Source organism: Scyliorhinus canicula, chromosome 8, assembly GCF_902713615.1.
Source record: "Scyliorhinus canicula chromosome 8, sScyCan1.1, whole genome shotgun sequence".
NCBI classification, from domain to species: domain Eukaryota; kingdom Metazoa; phylum Chordata; class Chondrichthyes; order Carcharhiniformes; family Scyliorhinidae; genus Scyliorhinus; species Scyliorhinus canicula.
The window spans coordinates 9,863,558-9,886,830 of NC_052153.1; the positions used below are offsets into that span (position 1 = coordinate 9,863,558).

The window sequence follows — 23,273 nt, forward strand, 5'->3', positions numbered from 1 at the left end:
AGGCGTTCGCCCTCCGGAGCACCTCAGACCAGAACCTCTCCTCCATATCCTCTCCCAACTCTTCCTCACACTTTGCTTTGATCCCTTCCAGCGGTTACTTCTCTTCTTCCAAAATAGCCCCATAAATCGCCGATACTACCCCCTTCTCCAGTCCCCATGTCGTCCGCACCTCCTCCAGCAATGTGGAACCCGGCTCTACTGGGAAACTCTGTATCTCCTTTCTGGCAAAGTCTTGAACCTGCATGTTTCTAAATATTTCCTCCTACTCCAGCCCATACTTGGCTCCCAGCTCCTTCAATCCTGCAAACCAACTCCCAAGAAATAAATCTTTTAGTTTCCTAATTCCTTTCTCCTCTCGTCTCCGAAAATTTCCATCCCATTTCCCTGGCTCAAATCTATGGTTGTCTGCTGCCTTTCAAACCAGGATTTTTAAAAACATGGCTGAAACAGTCAGACACTAACACAGGCGTTTAACCCTTACTGCACCAATTACATATGATACAATATATCTGAAATTCCTACATGTATCACAAACTACAGTCTACCAGCGGTGCAGCAAGTGAACATAGGTAGTGGGTGGGATGCTATTTAAATGGATTTCCTTGGATGGTGTCAAGTTTCTTGAGTGTTGTTGGAGTTGCAAATGGAGAGTATTGTATCCCAGTTTTGAAGATAGGTCCTTGACCTGAACAATTAACTGCTTCTCTCTCCACAGATGCTGCCAGACCTGCTGAGTGTTTCCAGTATTTTCTATTTTTGTTTCAGATTTCCAGCATCTGCAGTATTTTGCTTTTGTATCCCATCGCATCCAGACTTGTGTTGATGTGGTTGGTAGAAAGACTTTGGGAAGTTAGGAGCTGAGATACTTGCTGCAGAATACCCAGCCTTTGACCTGCTTTTGCAGCTACAGCGTTCAAGGCTCATCCAGTTAAGTTTCTCGTCAATGGTAATCCCAAGGAGGTTCATATGAGGAGATTCAGTATTAGTAATCCTGTTGGGCAGCACGGTAGCACCGTGGTTAGCACTGTTGCTTCACAGCGCCAGGGACCCAGGTTCGATTCCTGACTTAGATCACTGTCTGTGCGGAGTCTGCACTTTCTCCCTGTGTCTGCATTGGTTTCCTCCGGGTGCTCCGGTTTCCTCCCATAAGTCCCAAAAGACGTGCTTGTTAGGTGAATTGGGCATTCTGAATTCTCCCTCAGTGTGCCGAACAGGCGCGTGGTACGGCGACGAGGGGATTTTCACAGTAACTTCATTGCAGTGTTAATGTAAGCCTACTTGTGACACTAATAAAGATTATTATATGGATGTCAAGATGGTTAGACTCCCTCTTGTTGGAGATGGTCATTACTGGCACTTGTGTGGCAGGAATGTTACTTTTCACTTACTAACCGAAGCCTGAATGTTGTTCAAGTCTTGCTGCGGGTACAAGCTGCTTCAATATCTGAGGAATTGCGGATGGAAATTAACACTCTGTAATCATCAATGAACGTTCCACTTCTGACCTTATGATGGAGGGAAGGTCATTGATGAAGGTGCTAAAGAAGGTTGGGCCTAGGACACGACCCTGAGGAATTCCTGCAGTGATGTCCTGCAACTGAGATGATCGGCCTCAAACCATCTTCCTTTGTGCTAGATTTCACTCCAGTAGTCAGCTTTCCCCTGATTTCCATTGACTTCAACTTTACTCGGGCTCTTTGATGCCACACTCAGTCAAATGCTGCCTTTGTGCCAAGGGAAATCACTCACCTTCTTTGGAATTTAGCTCTTTTGTCCATGAATAACCCTGACAGAACCCAAACTAAACAGGGATCATGTTATTGGAATAATTATTTTGCTATTTTAGGAACATCATTTTTTTTCTTTTTTTTGAAGTAGATTTAGAGTGCCCAATTTTTTTTCCCAATTAAGGGGCAATTTACCGTGGCCAATTCACCTACCCTGCACATCCTTTTGGGTTGTGGGGGTGACATCCACGCAGACACAGGGAGAATGCGCAAACTCCACATGGATAGTTACCCGAGGCCAGGATCAAAACCAGGTCCTCGGCGGACCACTGCGCCACCATGCTTCCCGTATTTTAGGTACATCATAAGGAGAGTGACAGATACATTAATCTCCATACTGTCAGTAAAATCCTCCACTACAAAAAGAACAGCAAAGTGTTATCTCTGCTGCTATTGTTGAGGCTGGTAGGTATGTTTCTGAGTTTGTGGCGAAACAGAGCTTCAAATGTCTCCTCATAACAACAGAGGATGGACGATCGCAGAAACTTTATGTGAGAGCTAATAAGAACCACAGAACAAACATATGGATTTTCCCAGTCTCTTCTTAGATCCCTGATCTGGATCGGCGCAGGCTGGGAGGGCCAAAGGGCCTGTTCCTGTGCTGTAATTTTCTTTGTTTTTTTTTGTTCTTTGTTCTGGCCTCTCTGTGCCATTTAATGATTATGGGAACTAGAGCAGGAGTTGTAAGTTGGGCCAAGGCAGGACTTTCCTTCATCCATACAGAGGAACCTAGCATCCCCTTAGAACTTCCCCACTAGGGCAGCACGGTGGCCTAGTGGTTAGCACAACCGCCTCACGGCGCTGAGGTCCCAGGTTCGATCCCGGCTCTGGGTCACTGTCCGTGTGGAGTTTGCACATTCTCCCCGTGTCTGCGTGGGTTTCGCCCCCACAACCCAAAAATGTGCAGAGTAGGTGGATTGGCCACGCTAAATTGCCCCTTAATTGGAAAAAATAATTGGCTAATCTAAATTTATAAAAAAAAGAAAAAAAAAAAAAAAGAACTTCCCCACTAAAGCACAGAAAGTTGCAATGTTTCATATGCCTGACATATCCTGTTGACAATACTAATCTGCTTCTCGCAACCTTCCATCACACAGCTCATAACTGTCACCACAGAAAATGCTATTCAACCTCAAATTAAAGACTTCAGGCAGGCTTGAGAGCCACTTTGCCGAATATGATACAACAATAAGAGTCTGATGGAGCATCCATCCAAAAGTCTTTTCTTAAAGTGCTCAACATTCTTTTAAATTTAAATTACAGATTAGTTTCTTTACTTGGGACTAGACTGTAATAGTTGGTGTAAATTGTTATGACTGTGACTAACTGGAAACTACAAGTCTCTAGCAGTTGTCCAAAAGAAAGATTAAGGGCATGATTCAGCGGACTTCAAACAAAGTCCGCTGTTGGGCGTGTTTAGTGGGGTGCTTCTTTGTGCCTGCAGCGCCAAGAAACATTCCGCTATCCAACGGCACCTTGACGTCTTTTTGGACGCGGGGAGTTTCTCTCCACCGAGGCCGCACTTAGAGGGATTTCCTGCCGGCGAGTTGAAGCTCACCTGCAGAAAAGGATTCTTGCAGATCGGGACGCCATTTTGTCCAGCAGCCCCGATTATTTCCCCTCCTCTCCCCCCCCCCCCCCATTTTATTGACCTCCCTCATCTCCCAAATCTTGGGGTGGCCACTGGGAACCTTCCCCCCCAATTAGCAAGGCCTGAGCCTGACCCCTAGCAGTGTCAACCTGGCACTGCCAGCCTAGCACCCTGGCAATACCACTGGCCCACTGGTAATGCCACCCAGAAACCCTGGCACTGCCACAGTGGCAGTACCAGGATGCCAGGCTGCCTGAGCCAAGGTGCCAGGTGGAGTGCCAGGGTGACACTCTGCCCTGTCCCTGACCACCCAGGGGGTCTCCAATGGCCTGGGAGACCCCCTCCAGGTCCTGTTATGCCCGGTCCACGTTTGTGTGGACCAGTACTTAAATGGCTCATTTAATTATTAAGATCTGGGGCGAAATTCTCCCCTACCCGGCGGGGCGGGGGGTCCCGGCATAGCGGAGTGGCGCCAACCACTCCGGCGTCGGGCCTCCCCAAAGGTGCGGAATTCTCCGCACATTTCGGGGCTAGGCCCGCGCCGGAGTGGCTCCCGCTCCGCCTGGCGCCAACGGCCTTTGGCGCTATGCCGCCCGGCGTCGGGGCTGGCTGAAAGGCCTTCGCCGCTCCGTGCATGCGCCGGAGTGTCAGCAGCCGCTGACGTCACCACCGGCGCATGCGCAGTGGAGGGGGTCTCTTCAGCCTCCGCCATGGTGGAGGCCGTGGTGGCGGCAGAAGAAAAAGAGTGCCCCCACGGCACTGGTCCGCCCGCCAATCGGTGGGCCCTGATCGCGAGCCAGGCCACCGTGGGGGAACCCCCGGGGTCCGATCGCCCCGCGCCCCCCCTCCCCCCCCCAGGACCCCGGGGGCACGCTCGCGCCGCCACCCCCGCCGGCACAGAGTTGGTTTAAACAACGTCGGTGGGATTGGCCTGTCAGCGGCGGGACTTCGGCCCATCATGGGCCGAAGAATCGCCGCGGGGGTACGCCGATCGGCGGGGCGTGATTCCCGCTCCCACCGATTCCCAGGTGGCGGAGAATTCCGGCCACGGCGGGGGCGGGATTAACGCCGGCCCCGGGCGATTCCCCAACCCTGCGGGGGGTCGGAGAATTCCGCCCCTGGATCTTGCCCAGCGAGGGTGAGATCCAGATCGCGCCGGGCAGAGTGAGTCAGATGACTCGCGATCAGCCGAGCACCTGACATGAAGCCCGATTTGGGGCTCTCACATGATTCACCATTAAACAGGTGAGGCACCCTCAATTACGACGTGAGAGCGAGGTCGGTAATCAAAAGGCTTTAATCTACAGAGAACTGAACAGCATCCGAGAGAAGTGTGCTCACCACATGGAGCCTTATCCTATATACCGTTTCCTGAGGGCGTAGCCAGAGGCTGAGTCCCCCAGGGTTCCAAGCCTCTTAAAGGGGCAAGGTATTAAAGGTCAGGTACCGTTCATCACAACGGGGTCACTGAATCGCGTGCTAAGTTAAAAGTAATCATTGAGCTATGCAGCATTATCATGTAATACAATACAATACAAAGGCCCATTCTACTCACTATTTTAATTTCATGATTCAAAAAGTAGAATTAGTTAATCATTTGTTGAATTAAAATGGGAGAAAACCATGTACAAAATTACCAGGAACCTGATCAGGCATCTGATTTTCATTGTCACTTTTTGTCTGACAAGGAGTTGAAATCTGCTTGGATCGTAGCATTATGAAATTGCTGAGAGGATCACAGTCTTCCTGATATACTTTCATTCTGGTGTTGCAGCTATCTTCAGAATCAATGCAGCTCTTATGGGAAGTGGTTGGTAGTTGTGACTGTAATGGTAATGTTTTATATTCTGTACTTATTTCTTGGTGTGCATAGGAATATGTTGTCTCTTTTTCTTCCGGGTATGGTTTAATGGAAGTGTTACTATTCTCATAAATTAATGCTACATTATCCGAACATTCTGTAAAACAAAATGGGAGATATTTGTTTTTATGATAGGCTTTAAATTTAACTTCTTCAACTTAATAGGTATGCATCTAAATGTATGCATTAACGTTACCATAAGAGTCTAGATGCCTTTTCGCAATGCAGGAAGGTCACGCAGCATTGCACAAGGCCTAATGTGATGGTGTAGTGATATTGTTACTGGACAGGTGACCCAGGGCAATACTCTGGGGACCCGGGTTCACATCCCACCAAGGTAGATGGTGGAAATTGAATCCAATAAATATCTGGAATTAAAAGTCTAATGATGACCATGAAACTATTGTTGATTGTCGTAAAAGAAAAACCCAGAAGGTTCACTAATGTCCTTTAGGGAAGGAAATCTGCTGTCCTCACCTGGTCTAGCCTTCATGTGACTCCAGATCCACAGCAATGTGGTTGACTCTTAAATGCCCTCTGAAATGGCCCAGCAAGCCATGCAGTTGTATCAAAACTCCACAAAGTCAATAAAAAAAGAAACCAGACAGCCCACCCGGCATCGACCTCGGTACTGGAAATGACAATGGCAAACCCAGCCATGTCAAACCTGCAATGTCCTCCTTACTAACATCTGGGAGCTTGTGCCAAAATTGGGAGAGCTGTCCCACAGACTAGTCAAACAACAGCATGACATCGTCATACTCATGGAAGCATGCCGTACAATGTCCCAGACACCACTATCACCATTCCGGAGTATATCCTCTCCAACCGGCAACCTCCTGCTGATTACCACGTACCGTCCACCGTCAGCTGCATGTTGAAAACCACTTGGAGGAAGCACTAAGGGTGGCAATGTACTCTGGGTGGGGGACTTCAATATCCATCACCAAGGGTGGCTTGGTATCAGCATTACTGACTGGGCTGGTTGAGTCCTAAAGGACGTTAGCTGCTAGACTGGGTCTGCAAAAGGTAGTGAGGGAACCAACAAGAGGGAAAAACATACTAAATCTCATCCTCACCAGCCTGCCTGCCGCAGATACATCTATGGCAGTATTGGTAGGCATGCCGCACAGTGCTTGTGAAGACAAAGTCCCGTCTTCACACTGAGAATACCCTACATCGTATTGTGTGTCAATACCCTCATGCTAAATGGGATAGATTCAGAACATATCTAGCAACTCAAGACTGGGCATCCATGATGTGCTGTTGGCCATCAGCAGCAGCAGAATTGTACTCAACCACCATCTCAATCCCTGCATATCTTTCACTCTACCATTACTGCCAAGCCAGGGTTCTGGTTCAGTGAAGAGTGCAGGAGAGCATGCCAGTAGCCCACCAGCAAGGTGACCACCTGTGCCTGGGAGGGTATTGAAGCTTTAATGAGTGCCAGCTCCCTGCAGAAAACGACGGGGCAGCAGTGCTGTAAAAAAAATGAATGACCTTCTTCGCACGACCAGGGTATGTCTGTCACCTTCAGCATCTCAATGCACCACCTCACCCACTCCTTGCACCTCCAAGATTATCTCTCACCCAGTAACCTCATGAGGCCCTCTTCCCCCTCCCTCCCCAACCACCTTGGTGCCCCCCAGTCTCAACTCTGCTCCCAACATCCCTGCACCCACTCCAGTCCCACTCATGTCACTCTTTAATCATCTTAACTGGCGAGACTCCCGCCTATAATCCCACCCAAACTGTATCCCCGCAGGACAAAATCGAACATAACGGGCGTGAGAGGGCACAGTCACCCGGAGTCACACAGGAGCACCACACCCTATTCCTGAGAACCCCATTCTGCCCTTGTAGTCTGGCCTCTCATGGGACACCACCCAGGAACCTCACAGTCACCCCCAGTGTAGACTCTCAGTATTCACCTCCTCTCACCCACTTTCCAGCTCCCACTAAGGACTGGCACTCCCTCAGTAGTGATTTGAGCACAACCCAGAAAGGAGGAAATAGGAAGCGATGCCGGCATGCCAGCCTTAAAGCAAGGGGTGCCTCAAATGAATGGAAGGTCAGGCCTGCAAGTGAGTCCCTCCTCTCCCCCGAGATTGAGTCTGGACCCCAGCCCTGGCCCCGAGTTAAGCACGTCCTCTCTGGTAACCCTGAGCAGTGAAGAGCCTGGTGAATCATGGCTGCCTGATCGCTTACCTCAGAGATGAGGCCACCAGGTTCATGCTTTTGTAGACCCATTGTAAATGGGTCACACTGCCGCCCAGTGAATATTCCATGAGGGGGAGAAAAGCTAATGGAATGCTAATGTATTAGAATGAGGTTCCCGGGCTCCACTGCGTGATTCACATTATTCTACCAGGAAGTGGGGGGGGGGGGGGGGGGGGGGGGGGGGGGGGGGGGTGTCAAGCAGTGGTATCACACTTCGGGCTGCCAAAACAACCGTGGCGGTTGGATTTCTACCCCTTAGTGGGAGGAAATCCCACCCCAAAGAGCTCAGCTTTAGTAGTCTAGAGCTCAGCAAAGCGCACTGCTGGGACCGCAAAGGAATCTCATTGAGCTCGAAGATGGACTTCAGTTAAGTCCTGGGCTTTTAAGGCAAAGAGGAATTGAGTATTCTAGGGAGAGAGGTGGGTTTTGGAGGTCAAATGGGGAAGCACAAAGGAGATCAACATCTTGGGGGTGCCGCAATTGATGGCCCCGCCCTTCCTTCCTGCCTTTTCACAAAAATTGTCTTTAAGAAAAAGCCTTACCTTTCTTGCCCGTTTGCCACTGCCCAGCAATAATTGGCCACTAAAGGGTCTCAATAGGTCTAAGGGCTAGTGGATGGCATACCCCCCCCCCCCTGTATATGGGGATTGGGTTAGGGGTGGCGGAAGATACTTGGCTAGCCACCTGACATATTTTACACACTCCCCTATGTCCGGTGGGGGGTGTGGGGGAGTAAAATCCAGCCCCATAGAGGTATATTTTCAGATGAAACTTTGCTCGATTCTCTAAATCCAGTCATTAAGAAATCTAATGAAAAGTACTTTGAGACATTGGAGAAGTGATAATAAAATGCTCTTTTCATGCATGCTTTTACTTATCTCAACACTGATTCATTATATATATTTCTAGTGATTTAATGAATATTACCAGTGAACGTACTCTCTAACTGAACTATGGTGACTGGTAAAAATTCTTCAAGTTTTGCAGTCAGCTCTTCTACTTCATCATGGCCTGCGTCCAGTTGCTCCACCATGTCTGTCTGAACTGCAGTTGCTTTCATATAGTCTCCCCATAAACCTTTTACTGGGGATCTCATCAGCTCCTCTGGAGAGGCCTTTAACAGCTTAATCAGCTCAGAGACTGATTCATGGTGGAGAGCATCTTCCTGTATCTGAGGTTCTACAAAAAAAATTAAAATGAACTATTGGTATTACATTCACAAAGAAAAGAAAAGCAGCAATAAAGTATTCCATAAAAAGTTGTAATTTCTAGCATCTGTGAAATTAGCTTTCTTCGGAATTATTTTTTGTTTCCCAAGTTAAGAGTGAAAGTCCTGTTACGTTACAAAATGTTCTTCACACCGCTGAAGTACTGCAACATGTTATTCAACATTAATGGTGCTAAAGTAATACTCACTGTTATTCTTGTTCATCTACCTATCTAAATTTAAATATACAGGGCTGGATTATCCCGCCACGTCCGCCCCAAGAACGGCAGGTCAAGTTGCGCACAATGGAGAACTCCATTCACCTCGGCCGGAGAATCCCGCCCATATATACTATAAAAATAGAGAGGCCTCAAAATTCCAATGGTTATGCATCATATGGCATTGCATCAACATATATTGATTGGTAAACTTTACCTCCCAACCTCAGAGATGAAAACGATCGGTAGAAATTTTCTGACTGCCATATCTGAAATTCCAGAAAATCCTTGGTTTTCCCAGATAAAATTGTACTGAAAAAGTGAGAAGAAAACAAGGACATTTTTGTTCACACAACGTGCTGATGATTCTTGAAATTTATAAATTAAAAAACTGAAAATATTGAATGCAGAATTAAATCATGAACTATACGGAATAAAACTGTGCAACTGATTACATATATGTCAGCTCTAGATGTCAGAAAACACCAGAACTGTTAAAAGATTTGTCAAAAAGATTTTTATGACAGAAAATACTCAATATAGCATTATCTAGGTAAATTGCCATCCCCACTCCTTGAGTGAAGTTCAGCCTCCACATAAAGTAGGCTATTCTTACCATTGCATTGAGACAAGGGAAGAAAAATTACCTGGGTGCATAAGAAAGTCCTTCTTATGCCAACTTCAATCCCCCTCCATATATGTAAATGTAAATCGCTTATTGTCACGAGTAGGCTTCAATGAAGTTACTGTGAAAAGCCCCTAGTCGCCACATTCCGGCGCCTGTTCGGGGAGGCTGTTACGGGAACTATCCAACTATATATAACCAACTTTATGCCAAATGTTGCCTTTTAGTCTTTTACCAGGGGAGACTGCCTTCAACTTAACAAAGACGTCAAAACATACAAGGACAGGGGCGCAGCACGGTGCATTGTGCTAGCACTGGGTCTACGCCGCTGAGGACTCGGGTTCGAATCCTGGCGCTGGGTCACTGTCCGTATGGAGTTTGCACATTCTCCCCGCGTCTGCATGGGTTTCACTCCCACAACCCAAAGATGTACTGGTTAGGTGGATTGGCCACGCTAAATTGCCCCTTAATTGGAAAAAAAATAATTGGGTATTCTAAATTTATAAAAAAATACTAGGACTGATTTTTACTTTAATCACTTGTGCAATAATCTAGCAGAGTGGATTGACCACCTTTCATAGAACCCTCCTGATTTTCAATTAGTTGAATTGAGCCGTAGAAGTTTAGCACGTCAGATCTGTGCTCTCACTCACATAAATAGATCATAGAATCATAGAATTTACAGTGCAGAAGGAGGCCATTTGGCCTATCAAGTCCGCACCGGCCTTTGGAAAGAGCATCCCATCTGAGACCATGCCTCCACCCTATCCCCGTACCCTTTGTACACTAAGGGGCAATGTAGCATGGCCAATCCATCTAACCTGCATATCTTGGACTGTGGGAGGAAACCGGAGCACCCGGAGTAAACCCACGCAGACATGGGGAGAAAATGCAAGCTCGATACAGTCACCCCGAGGCTGGAATTGAACCCGGGTCCCTGGACCTGTGAGGCAGCAGTGCTAATCACTGTGCCACCATGCCGCTTGAATGGCCTTATTAAAGATAAAGAGGATATGGCTGAAACTGTGGACACCCATTCTGAAGCCCCAAGTGGAACTAGCCAGGTCAGCTGCAACAAGATAAAGGTGAAATCACTAGTATGCGATATCATTCCAGCTCACTTCATAATGCATGACAGTCCATCCAACACAGTGCAATCAGTGACACAATTCACCTACCCATTGTCCTGGGCCAGGGTTTAGAAAACTCCATAGTGTATCATGGAGTTCACCTGACCCACAACTTTTAATAAATTGTGGTTATGGGGAGCACACAGGCCTACTTTACAGGTGTGAAGCAACAGAGATCTGCAGTACTTTTAAATTAAAACAATGTTTATTTATGAAACCAGTTAATACTTTATAAACCCACAGTAAACATCTTAACAACTATCAACACCAATAAATCCCCCAAAGAATACAGTACTCTATAAGTAACTCTTAAACTTTCCTTGCAACATCCATGAGACAAAAAAAACCTTTTTACAGAAAGACATCAGGTTTAACTTCTCTACAGAAACAGATATTATTTTTAAATCACCAAAGGATCTGGAGACAGTCTTTAGATTGCAGAGAAAGGGACTAATACACCTTCTTGCTATGACTGCAGCTATCCAGCTCTCAAAACAAAACTAAAACACACCCTGAGCAGACAGCCCAAAGCGAAAGTAAAAGCAGACAGACAGCCCAGCTCCACCCATTCTCTGATATCACTGCAGCCATTTCTTAAAGGTACATCCACTACAGCTATTTTATAAACACCCATTTCTTAAAGATACTCTTACATGACATTAGGTAACATGATTTTCCCTAGTGGGGAATATTCCTGACTGGCGTATATACGTTGCACAATTGAGGGCCACAATTAACTCTCCAGCCATATGTGGACATTGAACATAAGTTGCAACTTTGAAGTACTGCTCCACAGCACATTTGCAATATTTGTATTTAAATACAGTTCAGAAACACAGGAAGGCACCAAAGTAATGAATAGGCGAGTCAATAGATTTGATTGTAGATCATCGCAAATACTGAGGTTAAGTTTCAGGACAAAATCAAAATCAAGCAACCTAACTAAACAACCACCATTGTCCAGGATGTTTAATCGTTACTAACCCCTCCGGTCATAGGCACCTCAGGTTGAATTTCTAAGCCTCCATGGAGGCCCAAAGATCTGCAATTTGCTGATACAGGCTGGAGTGCCAATTTGCTGGTCTAGCCAAGTCTCTGGGATATTTTAGAAGTGGATAGTAGGGGCAGGTGGCAGGGGAAGGTTATGACTACCCACCCTCAAGTGGTGGGTAGCCAATTATCTCCCTTAAAGGCCAAATTAAGGACATGGTACAAATGTTGACTGGAATTTTCCAATTGGCAGTCAGACCTCTGCTGAGGCTAATTCCTGGCTGATGATTGGAGATAGCCGCTCAATGTCAGACTGGGAATTCAATGCTCAATACAACAGCTTGAATCCCTCCATCACAACGGTGAGATGGCAACAGCTGCAACCGACATTGGAGAGGCTGCCCTCCATGATGACCGCCTGGCAGGTTTGGCCAGTATAGAATTAAAAATTCTTCAGAGGGCACCTCCACTTTCAGGTACCCTCTCTCTCCTATCTATCCCAGTACCTCCCACCTTTAATAGTGGGGTTGCCGATGTCTCAAGTCTAGTGGGTCTGAATTTGGCCCTCCAGCCTCTGAAGCGTGCCTGCCTGCCATTCTTAATTGGGTGATGAACATTCACCATTTCACTCATTGGCTGGCTGGTCAAATATTGCATTGGGCCTTAGGTACCAATGTAATGTGAGGTCTGGAGCGGGAATTGTACCCAGCATCCGGGACCTGATCCCAGAATGAAATCCAGACCCCCTGATGGCCAGAAATGCATCCCCAAACCACCACCTGCATGGAAGAAACCACAGGGCAGTCCCAGGACAAGTGATCTTTAACAACATGAGATTTAATGCCAATGTGGGACAAGTGAGAGCCCTGAACCGTAATGGTTGAAAAAAGCTATTGCGAACAATGTTCTCTCATGGATGTGCTTCCAGATAACCACTCCCCACTTACTTAGGGCTTTCAAGTCAAGTTAATGAGAAGTAAAACTGAGGTGAAGCTCAGAGTGAATTTGTAAATGTGTGGTCAACATAAAAAGGACCAGTGGTCTTTTTACAGGCAAATGGTTCCCAGATGGTTTTGCCTCATGGGACGTTAGAAATATTCTATATTTATGTAGAGGTTGAAACAAATGGCAATTCACCTTTGTTAATGCAGAATCTGCTGTTGTTAACTTCAAATTAAAATTAAGACATCGGCATCAACGTGTCAGATCGTTGATTGTAGTTGATACGTGTGAATTATGAAATGTTAATACAAAAAAGTGCTGGTTCAGAAAATTAAATGGGATTAGCAGATAAAGAATACTTTATGCATACTCTAACTTAAATGGAGAAAGTTCCTCCTTTTGGAGTTCCTTGGTTGATAGAGAGATTTCCATAGAATTTGTTGAATGTGGAGGTGTCAGTGGAGTTTCTATTTCCAGGATTTTTAAAAATTCCCGACAAACTGAAAACATAATTAATGATAGAATTAATGATAATTACATCATTTGGAATTTTTGTCAACAGATTTGATCAGTTTCTTGCCTTTTCCTCTCCTGAAAGTGATGACTCGTGCTGAGGTACGGTCCTGCAAACAGGTCACTTTGGTACATCACCCAGTTATCAATCCTTCATTTATAAGCCTGCACAATGAACGCTGGTAATTCAATTTATTGTGGAAACCTTCACTACCAGGCTTGAAGCTGCCCTTATCTAACATCCTTCTTTTTTTTTTAACAAACAATTTTATTGAGGTATTTTAGGCATATAGAAGAAGTGACATTGTACAGTACAAAAAAAAAGTCAAGACACAAATTACAAATTTAAAATAGTGCAAACCACAGCTCTGTTCACGCACGGACCTGCCTCAATATCCCCCTACTCTACCCTTGCCCCCCCCCCCCCCTCCCACCCCCCTGCTGACGCTTACTCCTCTGCGAAGAAATCAATAAATGGCTGCCACCTTCGGGCGAACCCTAGTAGCCAACCTCTCAAGGCAAACTTGACTTTCTCTAGGCCAAGAAAGCTCGCCATGTGTGGTAGCCATACCTCAACCCTCGGGGGCTTTGAGTCCTTCCATGCTAACAGTATTCGTCGCCGGGCTACCAGGAAAGCAAAGGCCAGAATGTCGGCCTCTCTCTCTTCCTGGATTCCCGGGTCCTCCGAAACCCCAAAGATTGCCACCTCCGGGCTCATTACCACCCCAGTTTTCAATACCCAGGACATGACATCTGCGAATCCCTGCCAATAACCCCTGAGTTTAGGGCAAGACCAGAACATGTGTACATGGTTAGCCGGCCCTCCGGCACATCTGGCACACTTGTCCTCCAGCCCGAAGAATCTGCTCATCCGGGCCACCGTCATGTGCGCCCGGTGCACGACCTTAAACTGGATCAGGCGGAGCCTGGTGCATGTTGCGTTCGTGTTTACTCTGCTCAGGGCTTCTGCCCAAATACCGTCCTCCAGCTCCCTCCTGAGCTCCTCCTCCCATTTAAGCTTCAGGTCCTCGGTCTGCGTATCCTCAGCTCCTATTAGTTCCTTGTGGACGTCTGAAACTCTACCCTCTCCCACCTCTCCCCTAGAAACTACCCTGTCCTGCCTCCCCTTCGGCGGGAGACGTGGGAAGGACGGCACCAGTCTGCATACAAAATCCCTCACCTACAAGTATCTAAAGTCGTTCCCTCTCGCCAGCCCAAACTTCTCCTCCAGCGCCCTCATGCTCGGAAAGCTCCCTTCCAGGAACAGATTCCCCCCATCCTCACAATCCCCGCCCTCCTCCACAGTCGATACCCCCCGTCCAAGTTCCCCGGGGCAAATCGGTGGTTGCCGCAGATTGGGGTCCACACCGATGCTCTTACCTCCCCTACATGCCTCCTCCACTGGCCCCAGATCCGAAGAGCCGCCACAACTATCGGGCTGATGGAGTACCGTGCCGGCGGAAGCGGCAGAGGTGCAGTGACCAGGGCTGCTAAGCTAGTGCCCCTGCACGAAGCAGCCACCATCCGCTCCCAAACCGACCCCGTACCCACCATCCATTTCCTTATCATCGCTATGTTGGCCGCCCAGTAATAGATGCTGAAGTTCGGCAAAGCCAGCCCCCCTTCTCCTCTGCTCCTTTCAAGCATCACCCTCTTCACCCGTGGGGACTTCCCTGCCCATACAAATCCCAGAATAATTTTATCCAGCCTCTTAAAGAAGGACCACGGGATAAAGATGGGGAGACACTGAAAAACAAACAAGAACCGCGGGAGAATCATCATCTTCACAGTCTGCAACCTCCCCGCCAATGACAGCGAGAGCGCATCCCACCTCCGAGCCTCCTCCCTCACTCGTTCCACCAGTCGGGACAGGTTGGGCTTATGCAACCTGTCCCAGTCCCGTGCCACCTGAATCCCCAAATATTGAAAACTCTCCCCGACTAGCCTGAATGGCAACCCCTTCAGCCTACTCTCCTGCCCCCTCGCCTGAATTACAAACAACTCGCTCTTAGCCATGTTCAGTTTATATCCGGAGAACCAGCCAAATTCCCTCAGGGTTGCCATAATACCGTCCATCCCAACCATTGGGTCCGATACATATAACAGCAGATCATCCGCGTATAACGAGACTCTATGTTCCACTCCCCCCCGGACCAGCCCTTTCCAGCCCCTAGAAGCTCTCAGTGCAATTGCCAGCGGCTCTATGGCCAGTGCAAACATCAGTGGGGAGAGAGGGCAGCCCTGTCTTGTCCCACGGTGCAGTCTAAAGTAGTCCGATGTCGTCCTGTTCGTCCTTACACTCGCCTCCGGGGCCTGATACAATAGCCTAACCCAGTCGATGAATCCGAACCCGAACCGTCCTAGTACCTCCCACAGAGAATCCCACTCGACCCGGTCAAAAGCCTTTTCAGCATGCATGGCTACTACTATCTCTAGCTCCCTACTCTCCGGGGGCATCATAATCACGTTGAGCAGCCTTCTTATGTTGACCACCAGTTGCCTCCCTTTACAAACCCGGTTTGGTCCTCCACAATTACATCAGGTACACAGTCCTCAATTCTGGTCACCAAAATCTTGGCCAGTAACTTGGCGTCTACGTTGATCAAGGAGATCGGCCTGTATGACCCACAGGCCTCCGGGTCCTTATCACGTTTCAGAATGAGCGAGATGGTGGCCTGCGACATTGTCGGGGGTAAACTCCCTTTGTCTCTTGCCATGTTAAAGACCCTGACCAGCACCGGCCCCATTATCCCGGCAAAGTTTTTGTAAAACTCCACCGGATACCTGTCTGGCCCCGGGACTTTACCCGACTGCATGACCTTCAGGCCCCCCAATACCTCTTCGATCCTGACCAGGGCCCCCAGTCCGTCCACCAACCCCCTCCCCACTCTTGGAAAGATCAGACCGTCCAGGAATCGCCCCCCCCGAGTGATTCCGAAGTGTACAGCTTCCTATAAAAGTCCCTAAAGACCTTGTTCAGCCCTGCTGGATCACCCACTAAATTACCTTCCACATCCACTACCCTCCCTATTTCCCTAGCCGCTTCCCTCTTCCTCAGTTGCTGCGCAAGCATTCTACTGGCCTTCTCCCCATGCTCATAAATAGCGCCTTTTACCTTTCTAAGCTGCTCTACAGCCTTGCCAGTAGTCAGCACACCAAACTGGGCCTGCAGCCTTTGTCGTTTCCTGAGTAACTCTGGCCTCGGGGATTCCGCGTAACTCCTGTCCGTCCGTAGAATTTCCTTAATCAGTCGGTCCGTCTCTGCTCTATCCGTCCTGTCCCTGTATTCCCGGATTGAAATCAGCTCCCCTCTCACCTCTGCCGAGACTTCTCCAGTATCGTTCATCTGCAGGTCATTCACCATCAGCCTCTCACACACCGCCTCGTCCGCGAGTAGTCCAACTTCCAGCCTCCATGGTGGGCGCTGAAAGCTGTCCTTACAAAACTGCAGGTCTACCCAGTGCGGAGCATAGACCGATATGGCAATTGCCGAATATTCTGCCACCACCATTCCGGCCAGCAGGTCCCTACTCACCACAAAATAGTCAATTCGGCAATACACCTTGTGGACGTGGGCGTAATACGAAAACTCCTTCGCCGTCGGCCGGCTACTTATCTAACATCCTTAAGTAAACACATTTCCATCCCAATGACTTCTCGCCCATCCCCAGCCCTCGGTCCAAAACGGCGGGCTCAATCTGACCAAATTCTTTCTAAGTGTGGTATGGGTGGGAATCACCGAGTGTTTACTAATGGCTGACCTGGCAAAGCCGTCACCGGTATCTACCGTTAATTAGGGCACTTAATGGTGCACCATGGGCTTCACGCGGCAAATGACTGCCTCGTTGGCTGATTCGTTGGGACCCCGCCCGGCAGCTCCTCGCTCCAGAGGGAGGGCCCACTTAAATTGATTCTGCAGAGACAACACGCAGCCTAGACAACACGCAGCCTAGACAACACGCAGCCTAGACAACACGCAGCTCAGGCAACACGCAGCCACGCACAGACCAGCTCCACGATTCAGAGATGCCGAACTAGCCAGATTGAGGGGCAGTTCAGTCCAGATGGGTTACCCTGTTCCTCCGAGGGGGTCGGGGTGTCAGCCACAGGTCAGCCTGTGCTGCCTGGGAGGCAGTCGCAGCGGTGACATTGGGGAGTATCACCAGGAGGACCGGCACTCAGTGCTGCAAGCAGCTCAACGATGTCCACACTGGGCCACATAGGTGAGTGGTCATCGGCCCCGTGACACTGGTCCCACCTGCAAGGCCTGTTCACAGACAGCATCGACATCACGGTGCAGTCATTGGGGAGTCGCCAAGTCTGGCAGAGCCAGATATAGCATGGGCATCTGGAGCTCAATCCAGATGCCCCTCTGACATGAGGTGACCCCCAAGGCCCTATGGGCACCGATTGGGAGGAGGGAGCGCTGGAAGCTGATCCGCAGCCTCCCAACAGGCTGGCGACAGCGGTCACCAACTCTCCTGGACCACCCCCCAGACAATGGAGCGTCTCAGGCTCAGCGTGCAGAACAGGGTGGCACAGCAAGGCATGTGCCACCACCAAGTCAGACAGGGCTCTCCAGCCCCAAACCCTCCAGAGAACGCCCGGCAGGGGCATCAAAGACCATTAGCATGATAAGCAGTAGGCTGCAGCCAACCCTGATGTGTATCCTTGGGACACACCTAGACGAGGGGGTAGAACATTGAGGGGTAAGCACATAGAGGATCACTGAGAGGGTACTGGAGGGGAGAGGGGGCACCATCAGGATCTGGGGATTGTTGGGGTCACGATTGTACACCATTAAAGAATGCTACACCCGAGACATCCGAAACCCCTGTCCCGTTATTCCACACTATGAGATAGCCTGCACCCCATTCCCCCAGTAGCCCATCACCCGTCCTAGCCCCCAGTGTTCCCAGCTGTTAGACCTGGTCCTCCATGAAATACCACGTACAGGTGATGGGTGTGAGGGCACACTGAGCAGACAGACAGGAGTCAGACTATGGTATAGATTGAGGAGCATTAGAGCTCAGCTCAAAGTGTGTTATCATTACCCTCCTGCCTTGTATATTGACCTAGTGTGGGTGACAAAGGTTACCCACTGAGGTCATGACTAATGACGCCTGTGAGGAGGCCCCAGACCAAGGTGGAGAACCATGATAACAATACTCACACAGCAACCAGGAGTGCCATCAAGCAGTGCATCAGCATGCTCAAGATGCGTTTCTGATGCCTGACCGCTCTGATGGGGCGCTCCAATATAGCCCCCAGAGGTTCTTGAGCATCAAGCTGCGTACTTCATAACATTGTGCGGCAGCAGGGTGACATACTGGAGGGGGACGAGAATGGTATGCAGGAAGAGCCAGGCGTGGAGCCTCAGGTGGCATGGCAGGCTGCCCAACCTGTGATCCAGGGCTGCCACACACCGGACAACCTCATCACCTCCCGTTTTACCAACTAGGAGGCCTGGCCAGTGGCAGCTCCACCGTCTTGTCCCCTCTCCCCCTCCCCTTACTTCAAATCCACCCCCCCCACACACAAAATGCACCTTCTCCCGAGAATCTCAAATGCCTCTCCTTTCGTCCAACCATTTCTTCCCTCTCCCTTAGTCGTTCACTCCACCTTCCCGTAGCTGCCACACCTTCCCACCACCACAGTTCTCTTTACCCCCTCCAAGGGTCAGACCAGCATCGCCACAGGATGTTGGCTCTGGGTGTCCAGTATCAACGGGTCTTGTACATGGGACAGAGGAGGATATGATGACTTGCTGCGAGATGAACTCTGCTGCCCCTCATTGTTTGACAAAGTCTGACTCCTGTCTTTAAGATAGCATGCCATTGTCCGGCGGGGGGGGGGGGGGGGGGGGGGGGGGGGGTATGCGTAGCGAGGGATGGGGAATGGTTAGGGCTCACTCACTGGAGATGTCATCATACAAGGTGGGTTCATAGGCCTGCCCATACGTCCTGCCACTTCTCGGTGAGTGGGTAACCATGTGGAATGTTCATGTATCATGGGCGCCTTGCACCCCCGCCCCTGGCACACCCAGTCTCCCCACAACACCCAGCCCAGCCCATCCTTCACACCCGTGAGACAGACTTCAGAGGCAGATCGGATTGTTGGTGCAAAAGTGCTTAATGTGAGTATTTACAATACGGGTGCCTTACTATCTGCTCTATACTACACCCATGCCAAATTGAGTGCCATCTATCTTTCTACTCTTTTGTGGCCTACAGCTTCTTCTAGGTGTTACCCCAACAGCACATCAGAAGTGGAGGCAGCCAGCTGCTTGTCTCACCCTCTGCCCTGTAATACTCTTGATGGGCGTCGTCTGAAGGGCCAGAGCCATGGTGGGCCTAGCCAACGTTCCGGTGTCACAGGTAGCAACGTGTCAGCCTGTTCTACCGAGTGCCCATGAGATGTGCCAATGTTATATGGGGGGATTCAGAAGGGCTGAGGTGTTCCAGTGCCTCCCCTGTGGAAGGCGACGGCATGGGCCCCATCACTTCCTCCTCCCGCTGGTTGGGTCCTGGGCTACTCCGTGGAACAGAGGGGAAGGCAGAGTGAATTCCAGTGGAGCCACTGTCACCTGACACTGCCAGTCCAGGAGGCCCACCCTCATCTGAACCATGGTCTTGGTGCTCTCAGCCATGGCCAACTGAGACTGGGTCATGCCCCTCAACGAATGAGCCAAGTCCTTGACTGCCTCAGTCATGTACATCTGGGACTGTGTCATGTCCTTCTATGCTTGTGGCATGTCCTCTCTGCATGGCTAAGGTCAGTCAATGCAGGGCAAATGCTCTCAATACCTTCAGCCATGACACTTTGTGAATGGGCCAAGCTCTGGGGCACCGCAGCAATGTCCATTTGCACCTAGGAAATGTCTGCCTGTGACTGGGCTCTCCTGTCCTGCGCCTCAACCATGTTCAGCACAGAGTGCACCAAGCTTTGGATGCCCTGACAATTTTCCCCAGGTCGCAGACGCAGTGTTGGCCTGGGTGCCGTGCATTGTTGACACCATCTCCTGTGCCTGAAGGCAGCTGGACTCTTCCAGCTGTACTTGCAGGCACTGGAAGGTTGCTGATACCACCTGCTGTAGATTCTGGCTCTGCTCTGCATCTGCAACAGTGATGGGATCATCTTTTCCAGAAGCACAACATTCTGTCTAGACGAAAGCTGTTCTCTGGAATCAGGTAACCCTCTGATCGTCTGCTCCCTTGGGAGTCCCTGCCTCCATCTGATGTGCTGCAGAATGTATGAGGTGCTCACCAGAGGGTGACCCAGGAACATGATTGCTCACCACCGAAATGATAGCCTCTGTGATGGTGGATGGTGCAAGTGAAAGCAGTGGCAGAACATCAATGCCTTCCCTCCAAGATGCTCTAGGGTGTTCTGAGGATCGGGTTGGGGGGGGGGGGGCAACGACCCCGGATGGCCCTGCCTCGCCTGATGGTGATCCTGCAAGGTAAAAGACATGGGGAGAGATCTTGGGAAGGACTGGTATGAGGGTGCCTCACTTGCTATAGGGACATCTGCGTTTCATTGGACTTTCACTTCTTTGACACATGCTGAATTCCACTGCAGCCACTGCCCTCTCCTCAGCCACCTCCATAAATTGCAGGGCTCTTTTCTCTGAGGAGGTGTGTACCTGAGTACCTAGGATGCGCCCTCCTGTCCTCTGGCGCTCCTGCTGATTATAGGCCATTTTATCCTTGGGGACACAGAAAGGACATAGTAAGATGCTGGCATGGGAGGTTTGTAGCTGGTGGCATGTGTATGCAAGGTTTCTGGCCAAAGAGGATAATACATGTGTTGAGGTTTCACGGAGGGTGGGTTGTAAGGGAGTTGTAGGCAGGTGGGGTGTTGTTGGCCTCTCGGGGATTGAGGGCAGATGTAAGGAGTGAGGGACAGGGACACAGAGGTGGTTACTCACCCGAGTTGCTCTAAGGAGGACGTTAATCTTTACAGCTTTGTTGCCGGTTCTCTTGGTGAGGCGAGCAGCACTCGCAGCCTTCCGCCATCTCACTGCAGGCCTTGTTCAGAATTGTAGGCTTGAGTTTCTGCCCCACCACAGCGAAGAGGGTGTCACTCCTCTCTTCAACGGTGTCCAGCATTCGGTCAATCTCCGACTCCAGGCACCTTGGAACAGGTCATTTAGCAGCCATCTTCTTTGCTGGAATGACAAATTGTGCTTAAAAGGTGACCCAGCTTGTCGGGCTCTGAACGAGAATCACAACCCCAGTGAATCAGATGGCAGCGGGGCTGGAATCGTGTGGCCTGTATGTGGGCTGCGTGCTGGCCTGTATGTGGGCTGCGTGCTGGCCTGTATGTGGGCTGTGTGCTGGCCTATTTGCATGACCTTGAGTTTCTCCTGGCCGGCACTCCTAGCCGGAGAGCGTAGTTTCCGCGGTTCTACACCAGCGGCAGCACTTAGTCTCCAGAACGGAGAATCCAGTCCCATATATTTCCCAATCATATTACAGGGATTTTGGAAGTGGCACGCAGAATAGTAATATAACCTTGTTAAACTATATTGCAATCTTGGAAATGCACTGTAAGCCTGTAAGTGGCCTGAGCAAAATTCCAGCTGAAATTGATATACTGCGATACACTTTAGAATTAATTACTTGCAATTCTCATATTTAACCTTACAATGGCATTGAATTCCTCTTGTCATGCCGAATGGTTTATTCAAATCTGGATAGGGACTAAAATCTGGTTAAAGGCTGAGTTAGTTCGAACCTTAAACACAAATTGTAAATCTGTAGCCCAAGTCTGTGATGTGAAAGTGGGTGGCATGGTAGCACAGTGGTTAGCACTGTTGCTTCACAGCTCCAGGGTACCAGGTCCGATTCCCGGCTTGGGTCACTGTCTGTGCGGAATCTGCACGTTCTCCCCGTGTCTGCGTGGGTTTCCTCCGGAAGCTCCGGTTTCCTCCCACAAGTGCCAAAAGACGTACTGTTAGGTGAATTGGATATTCTGAATTCCCCCTGTGTACCCGAACAGACATGGGAGTGTGGCAACTAGGGTCTTTTCACAGTAACTTCATTGTAGTGTTAACGTAAGCCTGCTTGTGACAATAATAAAAATTATTATTATTATGGAAGAGGAAACATTAATTGAAGAACCCTGTATTAATATTCTTTCTGTATTTTTCCAGATTTACTGTTCATTAATCTTATATTACTTTTTGAGCAATTTTTGCGTCACTAAATCTATCTTAGGTGTTAGCTTAAAGCAGTCAGGTAATAGTGCAAACAGCACGTTTGGTTTCAGCGCAAACAGTACCGCGCTATTATTTCTATTGACCTTGAAATTACGTGGCGCACCAAATGAGTGCTACTGGTTTGCTTTCACCCACTTTGGGCTGCAAAAATACAATTTATATTCTTATTTCTTTCAAAGCAATATATAATACCTGCCTGATTTTCAGAGCAGCCAAGCACTAAACTAACTACTTCATGGATTTATTCACAATCTCTTTATAGGAACTTTCCTAGGAGCTGCTCCCACTACAGCAGTAATTTTGAGGGAAGTACATCTGAAACTTTTGCAGTTTATCAGGAACAGCACCAAGGAAACTCTTGCCCGATATCTGTTATTGATTAGCATGCTGTTTGTTTTATTTAATGCTCACTATTGTGGTGCTTTGCTGTCATATTATCTATTTTTGCATGAATCTACACTGAACTATATCTGCCACCTACTGGTTATCTGATCCTTAAAACTCAGGCAAAATTACTTTTGCACTTTCAGCGTTGATTCTCCGCCGGGTACTGCCAGTAGCGGTTTCTCGATCCACCGGAGAATCAAGCATTGGCCTAAAAATGGGATCGGCGCCCTGTCCGATGCACCCGTCCTCTGCCAGCAGCGGCAACGACCAATACATGCCGCAAACAGATCATTTCCATCCATTTGCAACCAATTAATCGGCTGGAAGTCCGAGTCTCCAGGTCCCCGTGATGCTCTAAGCCTCTCAGCCGGGATTCACGCAGGCGCTAATTGGTAAGGCATTTTCAAGTATGACTCTGATCTGGTGGACCTCGCGGTAGATCAAGGGGGGAAGCACATCTGGCAAGATGAAGTCCATCAGAAAGACCCCCACAATGCAAATCCTGCCCCTCCCGCCAGACTGCGCCCCCATCAGGCACCCCTAATCAAACCTCCCATCAGGCATCCCCAAGCCCCCCAA

The 23,273-nt window shown here is 49.2% G+C and overlaps 1 protein-coding gene across 11 annotated transcripts in view; it reads right to left on the reverse strand.

Annotated features, from left to right (window-relative positions):
• LOC119970118 (protein shortage in chiasmata 1 ortholog-like) overlaps positions 1–23,273 on the reverse strand; it is a 120,925-nt gene that overhangs the window by 33,686 nt on the left and 63,966 nt on the right. For all 11 annotated transcript variants that reach the window (XR_005461544.1, XM_038804155.1, XM_038804154.1 and 8 more), the window contains 4 exons: positions 12,942–13,071; positions 9,102–9,196; positions 8,399–8,638; positions 5,016–5,336 (listed from right to left, as the gene is read on the reverse strand). Coding sequence is in view for 10 of the 11 variants with exons in the window: in XM_038804155.1 (XP_038660083.1) it covers positions 5,016–5,336; positions 8,399–8,638; positions 9,102–9,196; positions 12,942–13,071 (786 nt within the window). In the remaining variant the exon portion in view is untranslated. The remainder of the gene's footprint in view (positions 1–5,015; positions 5,337–8,398; positions 8,639–9,101; positions 9,197–12,941; positions 13,072–23,273) is intronic.